Source organism: Puntigrus tetrazona, chromosome 25 (genome assembly GCF_018831695.1).
Source record: "Puntigrus tetrazona isolate hp1 chromosome 25, ASM1883169v1, whole genome shotgun sequence".
Taxonomy (NCBI): Eukaryota; Metazoa; Chordata; class Actinopteri; order Cypriniformes; family Cyprinidae; genus Puntigrus; species Puntigrus tetrazona.
The window spans coordinates 2,373,963-2,394,141 of NC_056723.1; the positions used below are offsets into that span (position 1 = coordinate 2,373,963).

Genomic DNA, 20,179 nt, shown 5'->3' on the forward strand with positions numbered 1-20,179 from the left:
ATTACGTAATGCGACGTTTCCCCGTCGGACGGACTGATTGGCTGGTTTGTTGGTCTTTTATTATATCAGCGTTAACAGCTAAAAGGGAGACAATAATAGAAAAATATAAATGTGTGTGTACGTTTAACAGTGTAATAATAGGAAAAATGTGAAAAAAATATACATTTACATTTTTTAGTAGAAACAATTTGAATACGCCATAATCGTTTGCTTATAAAGGTTAAAGTAATGCAACATTCGGAACTGTAAAGGGTCTACTTTTATTTTACCAAACAATTTTGCAGCATAACTAGGAAAACAGAGGATGGAGCGCTTCACATAAACCGAAACTCACAGAATTGACTCACAGTCACATATATGACAAACAGAAAACTTTACATCACTGCTTTAAAACAAAATAAGTCAAATTCAAAGTAAGCTTTCAGAGTTAGAACTGCTTCACTAAAGATGCACTGAAGGCACACGTCCAGTGAAGAGATGGCGAGTCATTTAAATATAAATAAAATTGTCTAAAATGGGTCCGATAATATTTTGTTTTGTTTTATAATTGTAGCTATACAATTAAAAATAAAACACAAAAATTATAATGGCATATGTAAAACCTTGTATAGCTGCGTATTTTTGCAAATGTAAAGGATTTGCTGCAATGTCTGATATGTGAATTATTTATTTCAATATTTATTATTATGAAAAATGTGATACGTCGTTTTGATTTTTAGAAATATACAATAGTAGTAGTAATATACATGAAAATATTTTCTTAGAAAAAGGAACATTTTTAGCAATCTCACATTAAAAAAAATTATAAAATCTAAAAAGATAACAAAAGAAATTAAAAACAATCTAAAATTGTTTATTGCGATATTTATTACTATTATTATTAATAAAATGTATTATTGCATTTGATACGTCGTTTTAATTTTAGAAATATACAATAGTAGTAGTTATATACATGAAAATATCTTCTTAGCAAAAAAATAACATTTTAGCAATCTCACATTTAAAAAATAATATTTATAAAATTTAAAAAGATGACAAAAAAACCCCCAAAACAATCTAAATTTGTTTTAATTAATCACTGCCACCGTCCATCGCTCATTGTTATTAATATATTAATATTCATGGGCCAGACGCTTCGCTATAGTAAGATTCGTAATGAGGTGGGCGGGGCCTGCGGTGACGCAGTCGCTTCCTTTATCCGGTTGAGTCTCCCGGCGCTCGCGCACATCGCTCGGTCTCTATGCGCAGCCGGTAGAGGAGAGGACGGAGGCGCCATTTTGCGACAACTTCACTAAAGTAAGAGTTCCGCCGACCTAGCGACCTTCTTATCGGTCTTCGCGCACAGATCGAAGCGTCCTCTCGCAGTTTCCTCACATAAAGGCTTTTTCGACGCGTCCAACGTTTGCTTTGGCGGCGTTTTATCGCAACGCCTCACTCGAGAACGCCGGGCCGCTGACCTCTCCGTGGACCCGCGTAATGAAAGAGAGCGGCGCGGAGGACACATTTTTTTTAATTTGACGTGTACGTGAAACGCGCAGTTTGTGAATGTTTTCGGCGCCTAACCGGGCTTGATTTTTTTTTCATTCAGGTTTACCGTCAGGCATGTATCCGACCACGCTGACCCAGCTGGCCCGGGCGAACCCCTTCAGCGCCCCGTTGTTCACTCTTCAGAAAGTCGATGAGCCGGAGAAACACACTCCCGTACAGAAGCGCAGGCTCGCAGCCGCCGCGGTATCCGGTAAGCCCGTAACCCATGCATATTTATGAGCAAAAAACAACTAATTCACGTGCTTTAAATGCAGTTTTGATGTGAAGGTGGCGGTGGTATTATGTAAAACGCCCTAACCCGTCGCATTTTTGTTTCCGTTTATTGCTTTATTGATGCTTGATGTGGATATCCCGGCGCTCAGGATGGGAAATTACACCTTTATGCACGTTGAATAAAAGGTTAGAGTACTAGTTAGCGTCATGCTAACTAGCGTTAGATCCTCTCTAGCTGTAGTTTTGATTTATTAGGAAGTTCCCTTTAGCCCTGTCGGTTGCTAAACTCGTCGCGTTTTTAGATCGTGCGTTTTTGCACGAAATAGCCCTTTAGCCTGCCGTCTTTGCTGCTGCTAGTTTCTGGCCTCGCTCATGGAGGGCAGTGAAGGACAAAGTCAGAGGACGCGTTTTAGGTGTTTCGGGGGGCCTTTTTAACATTTTAACGCGTGAGATATAAGTAAACGTGTCGCGTATGTCAAAATGTTATTGATTCGGTCAGGGGACATGGTGTTCTTTATTTAAAGCGTCCTATTCTGCACATGACCTGCGTGTGTACCGCTATTCTCAATGAGGCGCGATCTGATTGGCTGTCTGGCCCAGCTCTCAACAAGGCGCGTTCTGATTGGCCCTCAGCTTGAGGAAGGCGTCCAAGGTCCGGTATCGTGTGTCGTCCGGTGTCTTGCCAAACATCTAATCGTAAATTTTAATAGATTTACCACGTTTTATCAGTGCTTCTCCCCTGTAGGTTTGTATAGTAACCGTAAGGAGATGTAGAGTTGATGTTGCTTTAGTAGGAACGCTTTAATTAGCGCGCTTAATGGTTTGTTTACCAGAATGAATAAGAATGTCGCCCATAAACGGACTTCCTTTTGAGTTTGTAGTGTTAAAGCAGTTAACGAATAATACAAAATATAACAAGTATGTTTAAATAAATATTTTACACTTTAAGTAATGCAATTAGAGTAAAAGTCCAGTAAGGTGTTTTGCACTAACCCCCCGAGGAAGCGTCTGAGACTGTGGATGAACGTGATCCGTGTTTCTCCTCAGAGGGAGACAGCTGTGAGTTCGGCTCACAGAAATACTTCATCCTCTGTGGCTTCGGAGGAATCCTCAGCTGTGGCACCACGCACACGGCTGTGGTGCCCCTCGACCTGGTCAAGTGCCGATTGCAGGTCCGTGCGCTCGCGTGTGTGTTAGCCGGAGTCACCCGAGTGTGTCCGTGTGAGCCGACCCCAGTGCAACCCTTCATCAGCATGTTAAGTGTCGTGTTGTGATGCATGAGCATGTGTGTGTGTGTGTGTTCCTGTGTTCCCTCACGTCACAGAGTCGACCGATAGCTGCGCGTTCGGCTCCAACAAATACTACGCCCTCTGCGGGTTCGGGGGCATCTTGAGCTGTGGTATTACGCACACGGCCGTCGTGCCCCTCGACTTGGTCAAGTGCCGTCTCCAGGTCTGTAGTCACTCCCCTTCCCTTCATCATTGAGATGACATCTGTGGCAAAGGGTCACTAACACTGTTATTTGACTAATCATCCACCAAAAAATCTTGCAAGACGTTCTTTTGTAATGAGGCACAGAGGCATGAAAATTCATGCATTTAATAATCCTTAAAAATCATATATATATATATATATATATATATATATATATATATATATATATATATATATATATATATATATATATATATTTTTTTTTTTTTTTTTATATATATTATTTTTTCTAGCACTTAATTTCTTCTCTGAAACATAGGGGTGTAACAAAACAGTGCAATTAAGCTATTTATTTTATTTATTTATACAAGTCTTATATTAATTGCCATTTAATACAGACAGATGTGGAGAAATATAAACTATATATACTTGCTAGCTAAAATGCATTGTATTTTGTTACTACACCCCTAATGAAGCCCAAATTTATTATTATTATAATTGAATCTTATTTCCATGGTACGTAATAAATAAATAAAAAATCCACAGAACATAGTATGAATTTAGAAAGGGATAGGAATAATAAGTTACTCATTTAGTGAGCCATTATTTTAAATCAGTTTGTGATGCTCTGTCACTGATGTCATCCTAGTAACATTTGGTTTAATTTGATTTTATTAATATTTGCAAGTCCAGCATGCAAATGCCATTTTTGAAGTGAAACCATTAACCGTGTTCCTTCGTAACCAGTCGGTTCCGGTGAAGTTCCTCCGTGATTGCTTGCTGGCTGTCGTTGCAATAACCAAACGCTGTGTTCAGGTGGATCCCGCTAAATACAAGAGCATCTTCAACGGCTTCTCCGTCACGATCAGAGAGGATGGCATGCGTGGCTTGGCCAAAGGCTGGGCGCCCACCTTCATCGGGTACTCCATGCAGGGACTCTGCAAGTTCGGCTTCTACGAGGTGTTCAAGATCCTGTACGGTGACCTGCTAGGAGAGGTGAGCCCAAGTGATATCTATTAAAAGGTGAAGAATCACCATCGTGCCTTATTTGCCAAACTAAAATGACTGTGAAACGTTTTATTGGATTGTAGTGTTTTTAATGGACACGGGTTTATTTGGGTGTGTCTGGCTGATTCATTCAAAAATGCATCACCTGAATGTATTTTAGAATTTGTCTAGTGCATATCTGAAATGAAATGTCTTTTAAAACATTTTGTTACCTTGTGTAATTCATCTACACAATTAATCAAAAAAATGTAAGATTAAACCTAATTTTTCTTATATGTATTATTATTATTTTAAAACCATTAAATATAAAAAAATATATATAATATAAAAAATATAATTGCATATAGATTAAATGTTGTAGTTATAGAATTAAAATTTAGTATGAAGTGTTTATACATTTAAAACTTGTTTTAATATATTTTAAACTTTTTACATTTTCGTATTACATTCATTTAATACTCAAAATTAATAGAAAAAATGAATGTATAAAAATGTTTTATTATACTAAATGTTAATTAATATTAGCGAATACGTTGTTTTATTATCATTTACATATTAATTTGTTTGTAATGCTTTATCAAATTATCGATTTAATATTAAAATGTAATCAAATATTAATTGTATTGAAATATTTTTAATTTAATATATAGAACTGTAATATGTAACATGTATTTGTAGCCAGTATATCATGCAGCCTTTCTCCGGTTTGCTAAATAACTCTGTTTTTCTCTGTTCTCAGGAAAACTCGTACTTGTGGAGAACCTCGCTGTATTTGGCTGCTTCTGCCAGCGCTGAGTTCTTTGCAGATATCGCTCTGGCCCCTATGGAGGCGTGTAAAGTGCGTATCCAGACTCAGCCTGGCTATGCCAACACCCTGAGAGAATGTGCCCCCAAGATGTACGCCGAGGAAGGACTCTGGGCGTGAGTATCCTGCTCTTCAAACCTACGTGTTTAGCTCAACACGCTCCTTAGATCCACCTCTGGGGAGCTCCTCCGCTCCGCTCCTGTTGTCTTCTCTCTCCCCGAGAGCAGCAGGACCGGGCCGAGGCTCCCAGCAGCTTCACGGCTGTACAGTTGGAGGTGCTTGAGTCATTGGCGTGTGAGATCAGTCTACCCGCTTACCCAGAATCCTCTCTGCCCCGATCCCTCGCGGGAAAGCGCCAGGGCAGAACAGCTGGAGAGCGGACAAACTAATTTAAGGACGAACCGATATTGAGCCGTTGATTCTCGACGTTGAGCTAAGGAGTCTTGTGACCGTTCTGGCAGGTTCTACAAAGGTGTGGTTCCCCTGTGGATGAGGCAGATCCCCTACACCATGATGAAGTTCGCCTGCTTTGAGCGCACCGTCGAGCTGCTCTACAAGTATGTGGTGCCCAAACCCCGCAGCGAATGCACCAAAGGCGAACAACTGGTCGTCACCTTCGTCGCTGGTTACATCGGTGAGCCTGATCTCTGAGGACTGTCTTTGCTTGCTTAAATCGGACCTTATTTATTATAGTACAAAATCAATAATAATGTAACCCAATATGGAAAATATATGAAATCGGTTATTATTCTTATCATAATAGTAATTTACTAATAATTAAATGCAAAATAAGCCAAGTAAAAGAAATAATGTACATTTTAAATAAGTGAATATCATTTTTTTATATATTTTTCTGCTTTTGTTCACATGCATGTATATATATGTATGTATGTATGTATGTGTGTGTGTGTGTATATATGTATGTATAAATATAATTTTTTTATATATATATATATATATATATATATATATATATATATATATATATATATATTATATACATTTAAGAAAAAATCTGATTAATTATCATACATTAAGTATATAGATGTACATTTTGAAATACTGTGTGTACTGTTATATATACAGTACACACAATATGTGTAAAAAAAAATATTTTTACACACATTAGTAATTATCACTGTTTTATATTTGTCAAATTATTTTTTTTTTATTTAGTAATGGTAAGAATAATGATTTAAGACTAACATTTGTACAAATATTGATTTTATTACTACACTGTATTAATTTTCTTGTTTTTTTTTTTTGATTCTATATATTTAATAATGTTTTACATGTTAAATAATTTGTATAACCTCACATGTTACCTTTGTTAGCACTACACTTTCACGGAGGTTGTTTGAATCAGAATTGTGATGCATGTTTTCCTGTATCTTGTAGCCGGTGTGTTCTGCGCCATCGTGTCTCACCCTGCTGACTCCGTCGTGTCCGTGTTGAACAAAGAGAAGGGAAGCACAGCCGCGCAAGTGCTCAAGAGGCTTGGACCGAAGGGTGAGGCTTTTTTCGTACTTTCATGAAGATCTCTCAACACGCTCCTTAGATCCACCTCTGGGGAGCTCCTCCGCTCCGCTTCTGTTGTCTTCTCTCTCCCCGAGAGCAGCAGGACCGGGCCGAGGCTCCCAGCAGCTTCACGGCTGTACAGTTGGAGGTGCTTGAGTCATTGGCGTGTGAGATCAGTCTACCCGCTTACCCAGAATCCTCTCTGCCCCGATCCCTCGCGGGAAAACGCCAGGGCAGAACAGCTGGAGAGCGGACAAACCATTACTTTAACTCTTTCAGCCGGTTTTAAAAAGTGTACTGAGTGTGTTGTTTTTTTTCCAGGTGTGTGGAAGGGACTCGTCGCCCGTATCATCATGATCGGTACCCTGACGGCCCTGCAGTGGTTCATCTACGACTCAGTGAAGGTCTACTTCCGCCTGCCCCGCCCTCCTCCCCCCGAGATGCCCGAGTCCCTCAAAAAGAAGCTCGGCCTCATCGAGTAAACGGCCGGCGAGATCGAGCGAGCGAGCCATCGCCCACTTTCCCCCTCGACACAGCCGCACACCTTCTGTTTTCTATATTTAAGTCTGTCCTGTGCCCCGCCCACCTCTGACATCATGACTCTGAAGGGGACACGCCCCCCGTCAAGGGAGGAGTTCCATGTCTAAATAGTCTATATAAAAAGGTTTGTGACATGAATGAATGCCGTATGGTTTTAACCTCTGACATTTGTTTTGTCAGTAGTACAATAAAGAGCTACCTGGATATTATACACCATAACTATTCTGTCTCTGTCGTGTTTTCCAAGCGTTACAGTTGGTTTGAACTTGTTCAAAATCCAGATTTTTGGCGCTTGCGTGGTTATCTGAAATCTGCATGAAATGGTGAAATATTAGGCATTTATTTTAATGTGGTAGTATGCTCTATGGAATAATTAATAATGCTGCAGACTGGTATTTAGTTGAGTTGGGGATCTCCAGAGGTGCAGAGTACCTTACACCAATTACAAAACAAATTAAAAGTCATTGAGTATCTGATTTTTAACGGTACTTAAGTGTTTTACAAAGAACAGAATGATAGGCAAGCAGACGTCATTGTTCAACAAGGAGCTAAAGGTGCATATATATATATAATATATATATTAGTTGGCCAGGTCCATAAACTACTTAGACTAGTCTTTATATTAGTCATCCAACTTTTTCTCAAGACTGGTCTTTTAAGACTGTTTACCACTTGGGTAACCGCTGGTCAAGCTAGTTCTTGAAGAAATAGTTCACCCCAAAATGAACTTCCCTGAGCCATCCTAGGTTTATATAACTCTCTTCCTTCAGACAAGTCTTATTAAAAAAAAAGAAAGAGAAATTATCCTGGCTCTTCCAAGCTTTGCAGATGGTGGATGATGGCCTTTACTTTGAAGCTAAAACCAAATTAAGCTATAGGCTCGTCTTCTGATGGAGATCCAAAATCAAAAAGTTTTTTTTAAATTGCAGCTCAAATCACTGACTTCCGGCAACCGCAGCATCCACCTGCTATAGTAACTATAACAGTAGTTCCAAGTAGATATTTTGTACGTTTCCTACCGTCAAGTAATTTGATAGTATTATCAAGAATTATTTTTGATGAGTAACATGCATTGCTAACAACTGTAAAGGCGACTTTTATTTTATTTATTTGCACCCCTAGATTCCAGATTTCCAAACAGTTGGCCAGATACTGTCCTATCATAACAAACCATACATACACGGAAAGTTTATTTCTTCGCCATGGTCTCAAATTTAAAAAAAAAAAAGACCGTTATGACCGTTTTTGCTTTCGCGGGTCAAACACAGTAATTGGTCTAACGTCGACTTGTGTTAGCGCGCGCGAGCAGCAGATGGCGGCGGATTACAGTAACCTCATTAACGGTCCGTCTGCAGACGGGAGGCTGGCACTGAGGTGAGATGGCACTGTGACTCCCCGCGGTGCCCCGGAAAAGCGACTTTAACCGCCCGCCATGCTCGTCTCGTGGTGGCATCTCTTCCTGGGAGCGCAGAGCCTCTACAGACACGGTAAGCGCTTTTATTTGAGGCGGCGCTGAAAATGTCGGAGACGAGAGGAAAGGTACGCGAGCGCGTGCAGGACGGGACGGGCGTTTGTCCCCGTCTCCGGAGGTGTGTCCTGTACGTGACCTTGATCTAAACACACCGGCGGCGGCAGATAAACCGAAGCAGGTCGCTGCGTTAACAGCACATTTCCTCTTCCGATGCTTATTGTGTGATTGACCGACGAGCGTCTGAGCGCAGGTGAGGTTTGTTTCTGTGTGTTACGGTGCTCGTGATCGTCGGATGAGGTCTCGGTCTCGGTCTCCATCGCTGTGTCTGTGTCGGTGTATGAACCGAGAGCGGCGTTTTGGGAATTGTCGCTTGGAGATGTTTTGAGATCGTTATTGTGGTTGGGAACAGGACAGGGCCAGACTTCACCAGCGTGTGTCCTGTTGAGATTTGCTTCCTTCACCACAAAGTCACCTCTTGATTTCCTTTCAAATCCTTTGCAAATTTAAAGCTATGGCTGTTTTTAATAATATATAGCACGTTGTAGTTTACAAAGAGGAATATATATATATATATATATATATATATATATATATATATATATATATATATATATATATATATACATTAGATGTAGATTTTTAATTATCAACTTGCTTTCAGGTGTGTTTTTTTCACAATTTTAAGAGGAGAAATAAATTAGAAAAAAATGAGTGCTATTTTAGCATCGCTGAAGTCATTTTGAATGCTTGTATGTTTATATTATATATAATTCATTATGTTTTAAATGTAATGTCTTTGACTTTTTAACTTTATATAGTTATAGTTAATTTTTTTAATTATTATTATTATTATTATTATTAGACGTCACGTTCATTAAACTCAGTGAAAATGAGAAATTCCTTGTATATTAGGTTAAATAAAATGTGGATTAAATGACAGATAGATAGATTTGAGATAGATTTCGGCAGATCTGAGCACAGTTTAAGGTATTGTAGAGATCTTTAGATGAGATGCTTGAGATATTAATAGGAACGTCCGAGATACAACTAAACATCTTTATTTGATCTCTGCTGTCTGGGAGAAATAAATGAGATATTAAAGGAATAGTCCACCCAAAAATGAAACTCTCATAAACTCACTCCCAAGCCATCCTAGGTGTATATGACTTTCTTTTTTCAGACGAGCGCAGCCCGAGGTTTTTCCAAGCTCTTCCAAGCTTGGTAATGCTGGTGGATGGCGAACATTACCGTGTTTTATATTCAAGATTCAAGTTTTTGTTTTTGTCACATACAACTTGTAGTGAAATGTTATTCTGGTACATTCCAAGACAGAAAGAAATGTATTTAAACGCAGAATGTAGAATAAATACTTGCAATAAAAAAAAAAAAAAAATACATCAAAATAACAATAATAAATGACAATAAAATAAAATGTAATCTAATAAAAAAATATATATATATATATAATATAAATAAAAATATATATATATATATATATATATATATATATATATATATATTTTTATTTTTTTATTATTATTATTTTTATTTTATATATAATGTATATCTGTTTCTCTGAGCTTCAAAATAAGGGCCTCTATCCACCAGCATTACCAAGCATAAAAAGATAGTATACACTTTTAAAAAACGTCTGAAAGAGGAAAGTCATATACGCCTCGGATGGCCTGGGGGTGATTAAAATATGCTGTAATCTTATTTGCCGGCTGAACAAGTCCTCTGAAGTGTGTGTGTTCCTCTGCAGTGTTGAGCATGGCGTCGGTTCTGCAGAAGCTCATCACTCCTCTGTGGAGCGGGCCGCTCGAGCCGCCGAGGAACAAGGTGACGGTGGTGGGAGTGGGGCAGGTCGGCATGGCCTGCGCCGTCAGCGTCCTGCTGCGGGTGAGAACCGCTCGCGCCGCTATCGATCGCTCTCCAACACGCTCCGGACTTTGAGACCGCAAACATACTCCTTGTTGATTTATCGATTGTACGCGAGGTTAGGAACGTTCGGCTCATGCTGGTGGCGCCGGTCAATCGGTGGGTCATTTTCCAGTGGATCTAAGCTGTGTTTGCCTGAGCTTGACTTTGATCCCTTTGGCCAATTAGACTAAAGGTGAAGAAGTGGAAAACAACTGAATAAAACGAGATTAAAGCAGCAGTAAGTTTGCGGCGGGGGTTAAAAATGATCCAAAATCAATATTTACGTAAGCAGCTAGTGTGCTTACTTTAGCCCCGACTCACGACGGTTTACTTTTAGTTTACTCGTTTAATTATAGCCTTCTCACAGCAGCTGGAATAATTCAACGTCCAAAACCATTTTAATGGCTGATTGTGAGGATTATATGAAACGCGGTTTTAAATGCCTTTTTGGTTTCAGATCAAAAGGGACTACACCAGATCTATAAGGAAGCTTGCTTTTTGGATTAAAATAATTTCTTATTATCAAATTCGAACGATGAGACGATTAGAGATCAGACTGGACGTATATTGAAATCTGCACACTAATACGCACATAGTCACTCAATGCTGATATTGTTAACATTAATAACTTGAGAATAAAGTATGACAATAATAACCGATGTAATCGCTGTTAGTTTTTTCCCCTCGGTTCTTTTCAAAACACATTGTGACCAGCGATTCCACCACAAAAATAAAATACTACAATTAAATATGATCAAAATATTCATCTGACAGCGGCGACGGATGCCCACAAATACATGAAATCAATCAGTTACTGCGTTAAAACGAACACAGCGAGTGAGCTTTTAATCGTCGTACCATCGGCGCACACAACGAAGAGTTCGTGCAGGAGCCGTTTTGTGGTTTCTGTTGACGCTGGATGCTAATGGAAATGGTTTTCGGTGTGTCTCCGGCGCTGCAGGAGCTGGCGGATGAGCTGGCGCTGGTGGACGTCGTAGAGGACAAACTCAAGGGCGAGATGATGGACCTGCAGCACGGCAGCCTCTTCCTGAAGACGCCCAAGATCGTCTCAGGCAAAGGTAGCGCTTCGCCTCCTTAAAAGAAGCCTTAAAGAAAGCTTGATGGACATCGAAACTAGATGTAGGGGGGTCAGAAAGTTCCCAGGAAATATTAACACTTCAAATTGCACATAACATAAACACCCTTTATACTTGAATGTCTATAGTATATATTGTATTTTTCCTATTTTGTATATAATTCTTTTTTTTATTATCTGTCTTGTCTTGCCGTCCTGTTGCACTGCAGAGCTTCTGTCACTAAAACGAATTCCTCGTAGGTGGCAATAAAGTTGATTCTGATGCTGAAGTATTAAGATGCATTTCTATAGCCCTGACTGTTTCACCAACAAAAATAAAGCACAGAGAAATTGTTGTGCATTTGTCCCCGGATGGTGTTTAATATTGAAAGTATGTCGTTTATTTTCATATTTATATATAAAAAATACATTTTTTACTTAATTATACTTAATTAATCGGCGCATTATGTAATTAATTAGATTATATTAGGCCACTGTGGAATTGGCACCGTGCTGGTTTTGAGGTGTTTCTCCGCGTTTCGGTCCGTAGATTACTCGGTGACGGCTAACTCTCGGATCGTGGTGGTGACGGCAGGCGTGCGTCAGCAGGAGGGCGAGAGCAGGCTGAATCTGGTGCAGAGGAACGTCAACATCTTCAAACACATCATCCCGCAGATCGTCAGATACAGTCCTAACTGCATCCTCATCGTCGTGTCCAACCCAGGTCCCCGTAAACACCACAGCACACGCTTTATACCGTTTACTTGCTTGTAACACACTTTTTCTGCCCGCGCAGTGGACGTCTTGACATACGTGACCTGGAAGCTGAGTGGCCTGCCAAAGCACCGTGTCATCGGCAGCGGGACCAACCTGGACTCGGCTCGCTTCCGGTATCTGATGGCCGAGAGGTTAGGCATCCATCCCAGCAGCTTTAACGGATGGATTCTGGGAGAACACGGGGACTCCAGCGGTGAGACAAGCCAGGCATACATACATGCATACATACAATATAATGACAAATAAAAAAATTATAAAATGTATTTAAATTAATACATGAAAAATTTTATTAAAAAAGCATTAAGTATTATGTCGCATTAAAATATAAATTATTTAATGTAATACATAATAAATTCATAATACATCATTATTAATTACATTTTAAATTATTAAAATAAAAATAAATCAATGTCAATTCAATTATATAAAGATAAATTCTAAATAAAAATATGTAAAATATTTAGTAAATTTAAATAAAATAATTTTGATGATGAAACTATAAATAATTTAATGTGCATAATAAAATACAATATTATTTGTAAAATAATATGTTTATTACAATTTATATTATTTAAATAATATCATTATATAGTGTAAAATGAACAATTTGGTTCAATTTAATATAGAATCTTGTATTCTTGTAAACATAAGCATAATTAAATTATAAATTATAAATGAAAAAAGCATATTAAATAACAAATGAAAAATATTGTAATATGTATAATTAGAATATAAACAATTTAATAATATTACACAAAGAAATAAAACATGAGTAAATATTGAATATATTTCATATTGTTTATATATATTTTTGCAAGTATAATTTGACAATTTAAATATAATTGAATTATAATTTAATACATATAAAAATATGTATACTTTGTTAATGTAGGTAAATATGTATTTATAAATTATAATTATATAATTATTATTTTAATTATATATATATATATATATATATATATATATATATATATATATATATATATATACATATATATATATATACACACACATATACGTATATTTTGTATATATATATATATATATATATATATATATATATATATATATATATTTATTTTAGTTTGTTTGCATTGCAGTTCCCGTTTGGAGTGGCGCTAATGTGGCAGGAGTCAGTCTGCAGAAACTCAATCCAGATATCGGCAAAGACACTGACCGAGAGAACTGGAAAGAAACACACAAGAAAGTTGTGGACAGGTACATTGTCACATGACATTGCTATATTCATGTATGTATTCATATACTTCATTCAGTGTGGTGTCTAGCTATTCTCTCACAAATGAACATAACAAAGAAAACAAGACACCGCTATTCTGCTAGAAGTGAACGTATCCATAAAGTACTTCCATGACCGTGTGTTCACTGCAGCGCCTATGAAGTGATCCGACTGAAAGGCTACACTAACTGGGCCATCGGCCTGAGTGTGGCCGACCTGACCGAGAGTATAATGAAGAACCTCAACCGAGTCCATCCCGTTTCCACCATGGTGAAGGTCAGTTCAGGACTCTTCTACCCTACACGTGATGCTTAGGGTCAGTTGCATTTAGCAAATAGTAGTTTTAGCAAGTATGCATTAAACTGATCAAAAGTAGTGTGTAAAAATAGTTCCACAAAACCCTGAAGCAGCACGTTTTTAATGTTTTCAACATTGATAATAATAGAAAATGTTTTTAAAGCAGCATATCCATACATTAGAATGATTTCTGGAGGATAACGTAACACTGAAGACTGGAGTAATGATGCAGAACATTTTGCTTCGATCGCAGGAATAAATAGTATTTTAATATATTTATAGAAAACAGATAATAAATATATAAATATAATATTTCACAATTTTACTGTATATATGGTCTAGTAAATGCAGCCACGGTAACACTCTAAAATATTATAAAAATTATACCAACCCTAATGTTTTGAACTGTAGTGTATGTATATATTAGGTTCAAATCAAGAATAAAGATGAACCATTACAGAATATTTGGTAGATATATTAATTATGTTTGGGGTAACATGATACTGGAGCTAGATGTTACACGCTTTAAGCAAAAAGGTAGCTATTATACAAGTTGACCCTTTGTCACTGCCATTAAAGTGCCTCTTTTATTGGTCGCTTTCAATGTGCCAAAAGCGGCACCTAGTGGCAAATAATGAATTAGCATTTTCATTCAGACCAACGTGGAAAAAAACAAGAAGTGAGGGGGCGATATGCTGTTTCATTTTGGTGACAAAGCGAAACGGCATGAGATTCTTAAAAAAAAAAAAATACTCAAATAGACTAGATGGGTTTTCTTGTGGCTCGGCAGCAGCAGACCTGCAGGCTGGAGCAAACGGCTCTCAAAGAACACTAAACAAAAAGTGATGGCGAAAAGCATGACTAAAAGCATCGCTCAAAAGTGTCCTGAGAGCATGACTAAAAACTGGGTTAAAAACCAGGCTGAGTGCAACGTTATCTAACCGTGAGTTTTAAACTCAGCTTTGGACACAAACCAATACATGCTGTTCTAGCCCCAGGGTCGCCGCGAGGTTTCTCCTCCCAGATCATGAATCCTGAATGTTATCTCGTCAGTCGCATGGTCCGAATTTTCCCGCTCTTGCAGAGTGTAATTTTGTATAACGCGAGGATCGATTGGACGACACGTTCCAAGCGAGGAAACCCAAGCAAACCCATACTGAACATTAACATGAACCTGTAAGCCATTCAGGTTGTTTAAAATACATAAACAATGAGCGATGATTGTATGTGGGTTATATATACATATATATATCCGCAGTATTTCAGATGATTTTGTTGCATCTACACGTGTAAAATTGACCTGAAATGGGGAAAGATTCATCCAACGCGGTCATGATGTGGCCTGTATTGACCATCAATGTTGGTTACATGCCCCAAAATCGACAATCTCCTTCCTTGTTCTTTGTGTTAACGTTGAAGGCTGTCCTGTGAGAGTCTGTTGGATCTGCTCGGCCCCTCATTTTCTGATATCCCGTTGTCTGAGGGCTCTTTATTGAGTTCAGCTCCTCGTGTTTCAATGTACTGACCCCACAACTATAACGCACACCTGCAGCACTGGAACGAGAATGATGATGATGAAGATGCTGACGTATGCGTTTCAGGGTATGTACGGCATCGGCGACGAGGTGTACCTGAGCCTGCCGTGTGTGTTGAACAGCGCTGGAGTGGGCAGCGTGGTCAACATGAGCCTGACGGGAGACGAGGTCTCGCAGCTGAAGAAGAGCGCAGACATGCTGTGGCACATCCAGAAAGACCTGAAGGACCTGTAGCGCTGGCTCGCCACCAACGGCTACTATTCAAAGCTTCGAACGTTTGATTGCTGCTATGACAAGAAATCAATCTTGCCTAAGATTTCTCTTTTAATATCCTAGTTGTAAGTTCTTGAAAACGTCTTTTAAATGATTTAGGGGATTGAATTCGTGCATATAAACGAGTAGTTTGCCCAAAAATGCAGTTTGCTGAAAATGTACTCCAAGGTTTGTTTCTTCGGCAGATTTGGAGAATTGCTCACCAATCGATCCTCTGAAGCGAATGGGTGCCGTCAGAATGAGATTACAAACAGCTGATAAAACATTGAAATAATCGCTAGATTATTATAATGATATTAATTAGTCTTAATGATGGATTTGTTTCTTGCACAAGACGTTAACTTCATGGACTGGAGTGATTTGGATTATTATAATGTTTTTATTAGTTGTTGGGACTCTCTTTCCGACGGCACCCATTCACTTCCATTGGTGAGCGAATGATGGAATACTACATTTCTCCAAATCTGATAAAGAAACAAACTCATCCACGTCTTGGATGGCCTGAGGGTGAGTAAATATTCTGCAAATTATTTTTGGGCGAACAGTTTTTTTTTCGAAACAATCAGGAATTATAGAAACCCATGATTGTCAGTTTAGCACTTTGTGAGACGCATCTCGGTGTCTGTTCTACATTACTACAAATCAAAGGTTTGGACGCACTTGACAGAATTGAGCATTTGATCTTAAAAACCGATTTGAAAAACAGAAAATGTTCCAACATTTAACAATTTAACTTGAAAAACGAACATTTTTGGAATCAAAATGGAAATTTGGAGAGGAAAAGCATCATCGAGCATTTATATCACACGCTCAGTTGTTTCATAGCATCCCATGATGCACCTCATGAAAGTCCAGAATGATCATAGCTAGAATCTACAAAAATCAACTTTTAATTTGCATCATGTTTTGATCAGCAAATCAAAAAAAAAAGTGTCATGAATGTGTCCAAACATTTGATCGTCACCATTACACTTCTGACTGTTGGTTACAGGAACTAGTCAATGTACTCACTAAACGTCGAATGAAAGTGCAAAATGTAAACCACATGCTAGCAATATATACAATCTTTACGTAATATCTGCACTGAGCATCGATGCAAGGCTTTAAATGTGACGTCTACCACGGTTTAACGCCGGATAAGTAGACCTGTCAAGGATATAATCCATTTATTAAACAGGATCTTTGCTGGTAAAAATGTACATTAGTCTCACATTTGAAGTATTTACAAATACTTAAATCAGTCATGTATAATAACAGCATGTCATTTTCCTCGTGAGCGCGAAGAGATGAACAGTCTCCGCTCCGCTAGGGGGCGCTCTTGCGGGAAAAAGTCCAAATTAGATTTTGACGAATAAAAAGGAGCAAAACAGAACGGTTGGCACATACAAGCGCAATAATAATAAAAACAGTAACGACTTCATTCAGAACCCAGTGAATCGTTTCGGTTACGGTACTCGTGTCATCCGCCCACCTTGTGGTCATTCGGGGGGTCAGCGGTCCCTGTCGCCCCCCGGAGGAGACGCGTGGTGCAGCAACAAGCGGCCCACTTGGTTTGGTAATCAGTTCCAGAAAAAAAAAAAACTTCACAGGTAAAGTATCAAAAATCTCATCTGTCGTTCGGAAATATCGACGCCGAGCCAAAAGCACTATTATGACGAATATAAATATGAGCCACTCTAAAAAGAAAATGCTAAACAGTTGATCGTTATACCATGGTGTTGCTCTCGCCCACTTTATCCACCAACTAAAAGAGAAACGAGAACATCGCTGTAGTCATGTGACAGGATTTTAGCGTCCTTTATGCAAGAACAAGACGGCAGAGAACTGCTTGACTTACCCCGCTAATACCAGGAAGGTTTAGTAAAGATCCAAGAATAGGCACCCGCCTAATGAAGCCAACCGCTACTGGGAAAAAGCCCCTGAAAACAGATGGAAGAGATTTAGTGACATTAAAGCTGTGCTAAGTAACTTTTGGTCTTTTAGCGGCTGAAGCAAGCAGTTACAAGTTACTTGCGATGGCCGCATCCGTTTGTTAAAAATAAGGTGGATGGCCGCACGAGTGCAAACCCCACAGATGACATTAAACCTCGATCGACAGCGAACGATGGCTGTTTGACAAATCTCTGATACGAGCAGGCAGGCAGCTTGGGTGCCGTTGTTGTTTTGACTTTTAAAAAAAACCCCACTTTTGACAATTACAGTAACGTACTGTATAGTCAATCATTGCTATTCATGTTAAATAACAGTGTAAAATATAACAGGCTCATGTGTCACTATACGGTTTCAATCTACTTGTGGATAAACGTGCAAAGGAGATTCATTCGATTCAATGCAGTTTCCCGGGAAATCTGAATTAGTCATATTTATTATAGTCACACTGTTATGTAACAAGGTTCCTACACAAAATGTAAAGAATTCAATACTGTTCCAGACTCGATTTATATTAATATTTAACAAAAGGTTCATACAGTTTTATATTTGATACATAATACAGTCATCTGTAAATATTTCTGGGGTTTTTTTTTATATATATTTTCTCAAAGTGACGACATACAGAGTCCCTAAAATAATAAAAATATATATATATTGTGTATATTTTTACACGGATACAACATATATTTTCTATGATCTATTTCTTTTGTGGAACACTGCCGTATAAAGCCAGAGCGTGTGGATTAATAGTGATCTATTTGAATTTGGACCGTCCTTATTTGGTTGTGCCTCTAATATCTAATCTCCAATTTAGCGCATCCTTTCAAATTTGACTCATGAAAAGTGCGCTGTCCTATGTGCCGAGTGTATTTGTTTCTCGTGCACAAACAAAAGTGTGTAGAATATCGTTTTCATTGAAAAGGTGCACCTTGAATTAATTCATGCATGTCTGACAATCACTAAATAGCTGCCATTAAAACATGTTTCTTGTGCGATAAACTCATTTCCATTCAAATTTTAATTTTCTAATATTAAAATCTAAATCGGGGCACAAGTTCACGCCCTGCTTTCTTTTTTCCATACTTTACAACTAATTAAATCTACTGCCATACTTTTCCAACCCGAGTAGAAACCCTGTATTTAGGGAAAGGCAAACACACAACTTCAGAAGGTGGCCTGTTACTAAAGTTTATTCATTTTGAGGGGAAAAAAATGCCATGAAGAAAAAAAAAAGTGCAAAATGACCCTAAACAACCTGCCAGGGTGACAAAAAACAACTCACCGGAAAAGCAGGAAAAATCCATAGACTTCCAGGACGACGCCTACGATCGGCCATCCGATGAGCACCACAAAAACACCTCCCAAAAAGAAACCGGTGGCTTTCATTTTATGCCGCTGGAAGAAGAACCTGAACGTCCGCTCCAGTCCGATGACAAACGAGAGACCTGCGACGAACAGGATCTGCCAACGTAGAGAGACATTGGGGTTCAGTTCAAGCAGCATTTTAATGTTTGATTTAGCGCTGCATCCAGACAGCTTTGTCAAAGCGCACGCTTACATTTCCTATGGCCAAGAGCGCTTTATCAAAGAACAGAATCATTCCGAAGAAGAGGAAAAACACTCCGAAGCCTGTCAGCCCCATCCCGATCTCTGTGAAAAAACACACACACACCAACAGCCTTATTAGTGTGGCGTGACATCAGTAGTGTCCTACATCAGATTAAGTACTTCAGTGTAAATACAAATATTGTAATCATGTACAAATTTGGAACTTATTAGGCTTTTCTTCCATCTAATGACTTGAAAGGTTAAACAGCGATGAAGTAAAATGAAAGATGAAATAATATTAATAACAGGTACCATATGATTACCATATACCAGGGCATTTGCATAGTACTTTAAAGAATAGCATGGTCATGATAGACAGACAGACAGACAGACAGACAGACAGATAGATAGATAGATAGACAGACAAATAAATGATAGACAGAGATAGACAGATAAATAGACAGACAGATAGAGATAGATAGACAGATAGATGGTTGTACTAATGATATAATCAAATGATCACCATATTTATATACTACAGTACTGATCCGGGGTACTATTACTATAATGGTTATGGTATTATCATGGCATCACAACTCTTCTAATATTAGATTACGGGGTTTTACTACAGTAGTGACTTGATTTTACTGTAGGAGGCCACGCCGTATATCCTCATTCATTCTCATTCATTACTTCCACAACGTTTGCAGACATAAAGCGGTATTTCTGAAACATTTCTAGCGAAACTAATAACATTAACGCGGGGCAGAGATAACACAAAATTGACTTACTCTGCGAGTCCGTTAACGAAATCATGTTTGTGTTGTTTATTAGCTGGTTTACTGACTGATGAGTAAAACTGTTCTGTGTGTGTGTGTGTGTGTGTGATCGCCACGACACCGGAAACACGTAGAGATACTTTAAAAGTCCGAAATGACGCAGGGTCGCGCTGCGAAAAATTCTAATTCTGCTTCCTTTTATTAATGTTATTTTCACTTTCACTTTTTTATTTAAACGCTATTTTATTATTAACACTTCCGCTCGC

The 20,179-nt window shown here is 38.4% G+C and overlaps 3 protein-coding genes and 2 non-coding genes across 9 annotated transcripts; 4 read left to right on the top strand and 1 right to left on the bottom strand.

Annotated features, from left to right (window-relative positions):
• The first annotated feature begins 1,147 nt into the window (after positions 1-1,147).
• Positions 1,148-7,285, top strand: slc25a3b (solute carrier family 25 member 3b). Of its 3 annotated transcripts, none has more exons than XM_043227902.1 (8): positions 1,148-1,296; positions 1,589-1,738; positions 2,809-2,933; positions 4,012-4,191; positions 4,943-5,124; positions 5,470-5,642; positions 6,407-6,517; positions 6,848-7,285. In XM_043227902.1, exons 2-8 carry the CDS (start codon positions 1,603-1,605, stop codon positions 7,006-7,008), a joined length of 1,068 nt encoding a protein of 355 aa, XP_043083837.1. In that variant the 5' UTR covers positions 1,148-1,296; positions 1,589-1,602; the 3' UTR covers positions 7,009-7,285. The 3 variants fall into 3 exon arrangements, with proteins under 3 accessions (XP_043083837.1, XP_043083836.1, XP_043083838.1); XM_043227901.1 differs by lacking the exon at positions 2,809-2,933 and adding an exon at positions 3,086-3,213; XM_043227903.1 differs by lacking the exon at positions 2,809-2,933.
• On the top strand, positions 5,162-5,393 carry LOC122331377. The gene has a single exon (XR_006248161.1). It is a non-coding gene; the product is annotated as a small nucleolar RNA SNORA53 (small nucleolar RNA).
• Positions 6,553-6,784, top strand: LOC122331378. The gene has a single exon (XR_006248162.1). It is a non-coding gene; the product is annotated as a small nucleolar RNA SNORA53 (small nucleolar RNA).
• Positions 7,286-8,400: 1,115 nt separating the features above from the next.
• Positions 8,401-16,853, top strand: ldhbb (lactate dehydrogenase Bb). 3 transcript variants are annotated; one of them, XM_043227904.1, is made up of 8 exons: positions 8,401-8,553; positions 10,300-10,436; positions 11,419-11,536; positions 12,083-12,256; positions 12,329-12,502; positions 13,413-13,530; positions 13,702-13,825; positions 15,448-16,853. In XM_043227904.1, exons 1-8 carry the CDS (start codon positions 8,499-8,501, stop codon positions 15,613-15,615), a joined length of 1,068 nt encoding a protein of 355 aa, XP_043083839.1. In that variant the 5' UTR covers positions 8,401-8,498; the 3' UTR covers positions 15,616-16,853. The 3 variants fall into 3 exon arrangements, with proteins under 3 accessions (XP_043083839.1, XP_043083840.1, XP_043083841.1); XM_043227905.1 differs by having other exon boundaries at positions 12,128-12,256; XM_043227906.1 differs by lacking the exon at positions 8,401-8,553 and adding an exon at positions 8,631-8,787.
• On the bottom strand, positions 16,804-20,179 carry golt1bb (golgi transport 1Bb). Its single transcript, XM_043227932.1, has 5 exons — positions 19,926-20,179; positions 19,145-19,236; positions 18,869-19,047; positions 17,492-17,573; positions 16,804-17,398 (listed from the first exon to the last, which is right to left on the bottom strand). The coding sequence occupies exons 1-5, from the start codon at positions 19,948-19,950 to the stop codon at positions 17,360-17,362; spliced, it is 417 nt and encodes a 138-aa protein (XP_043083867.1). The 5' UTR covers positions 19,951-20,179; the 3' UTR covers positions 16,804-17,359.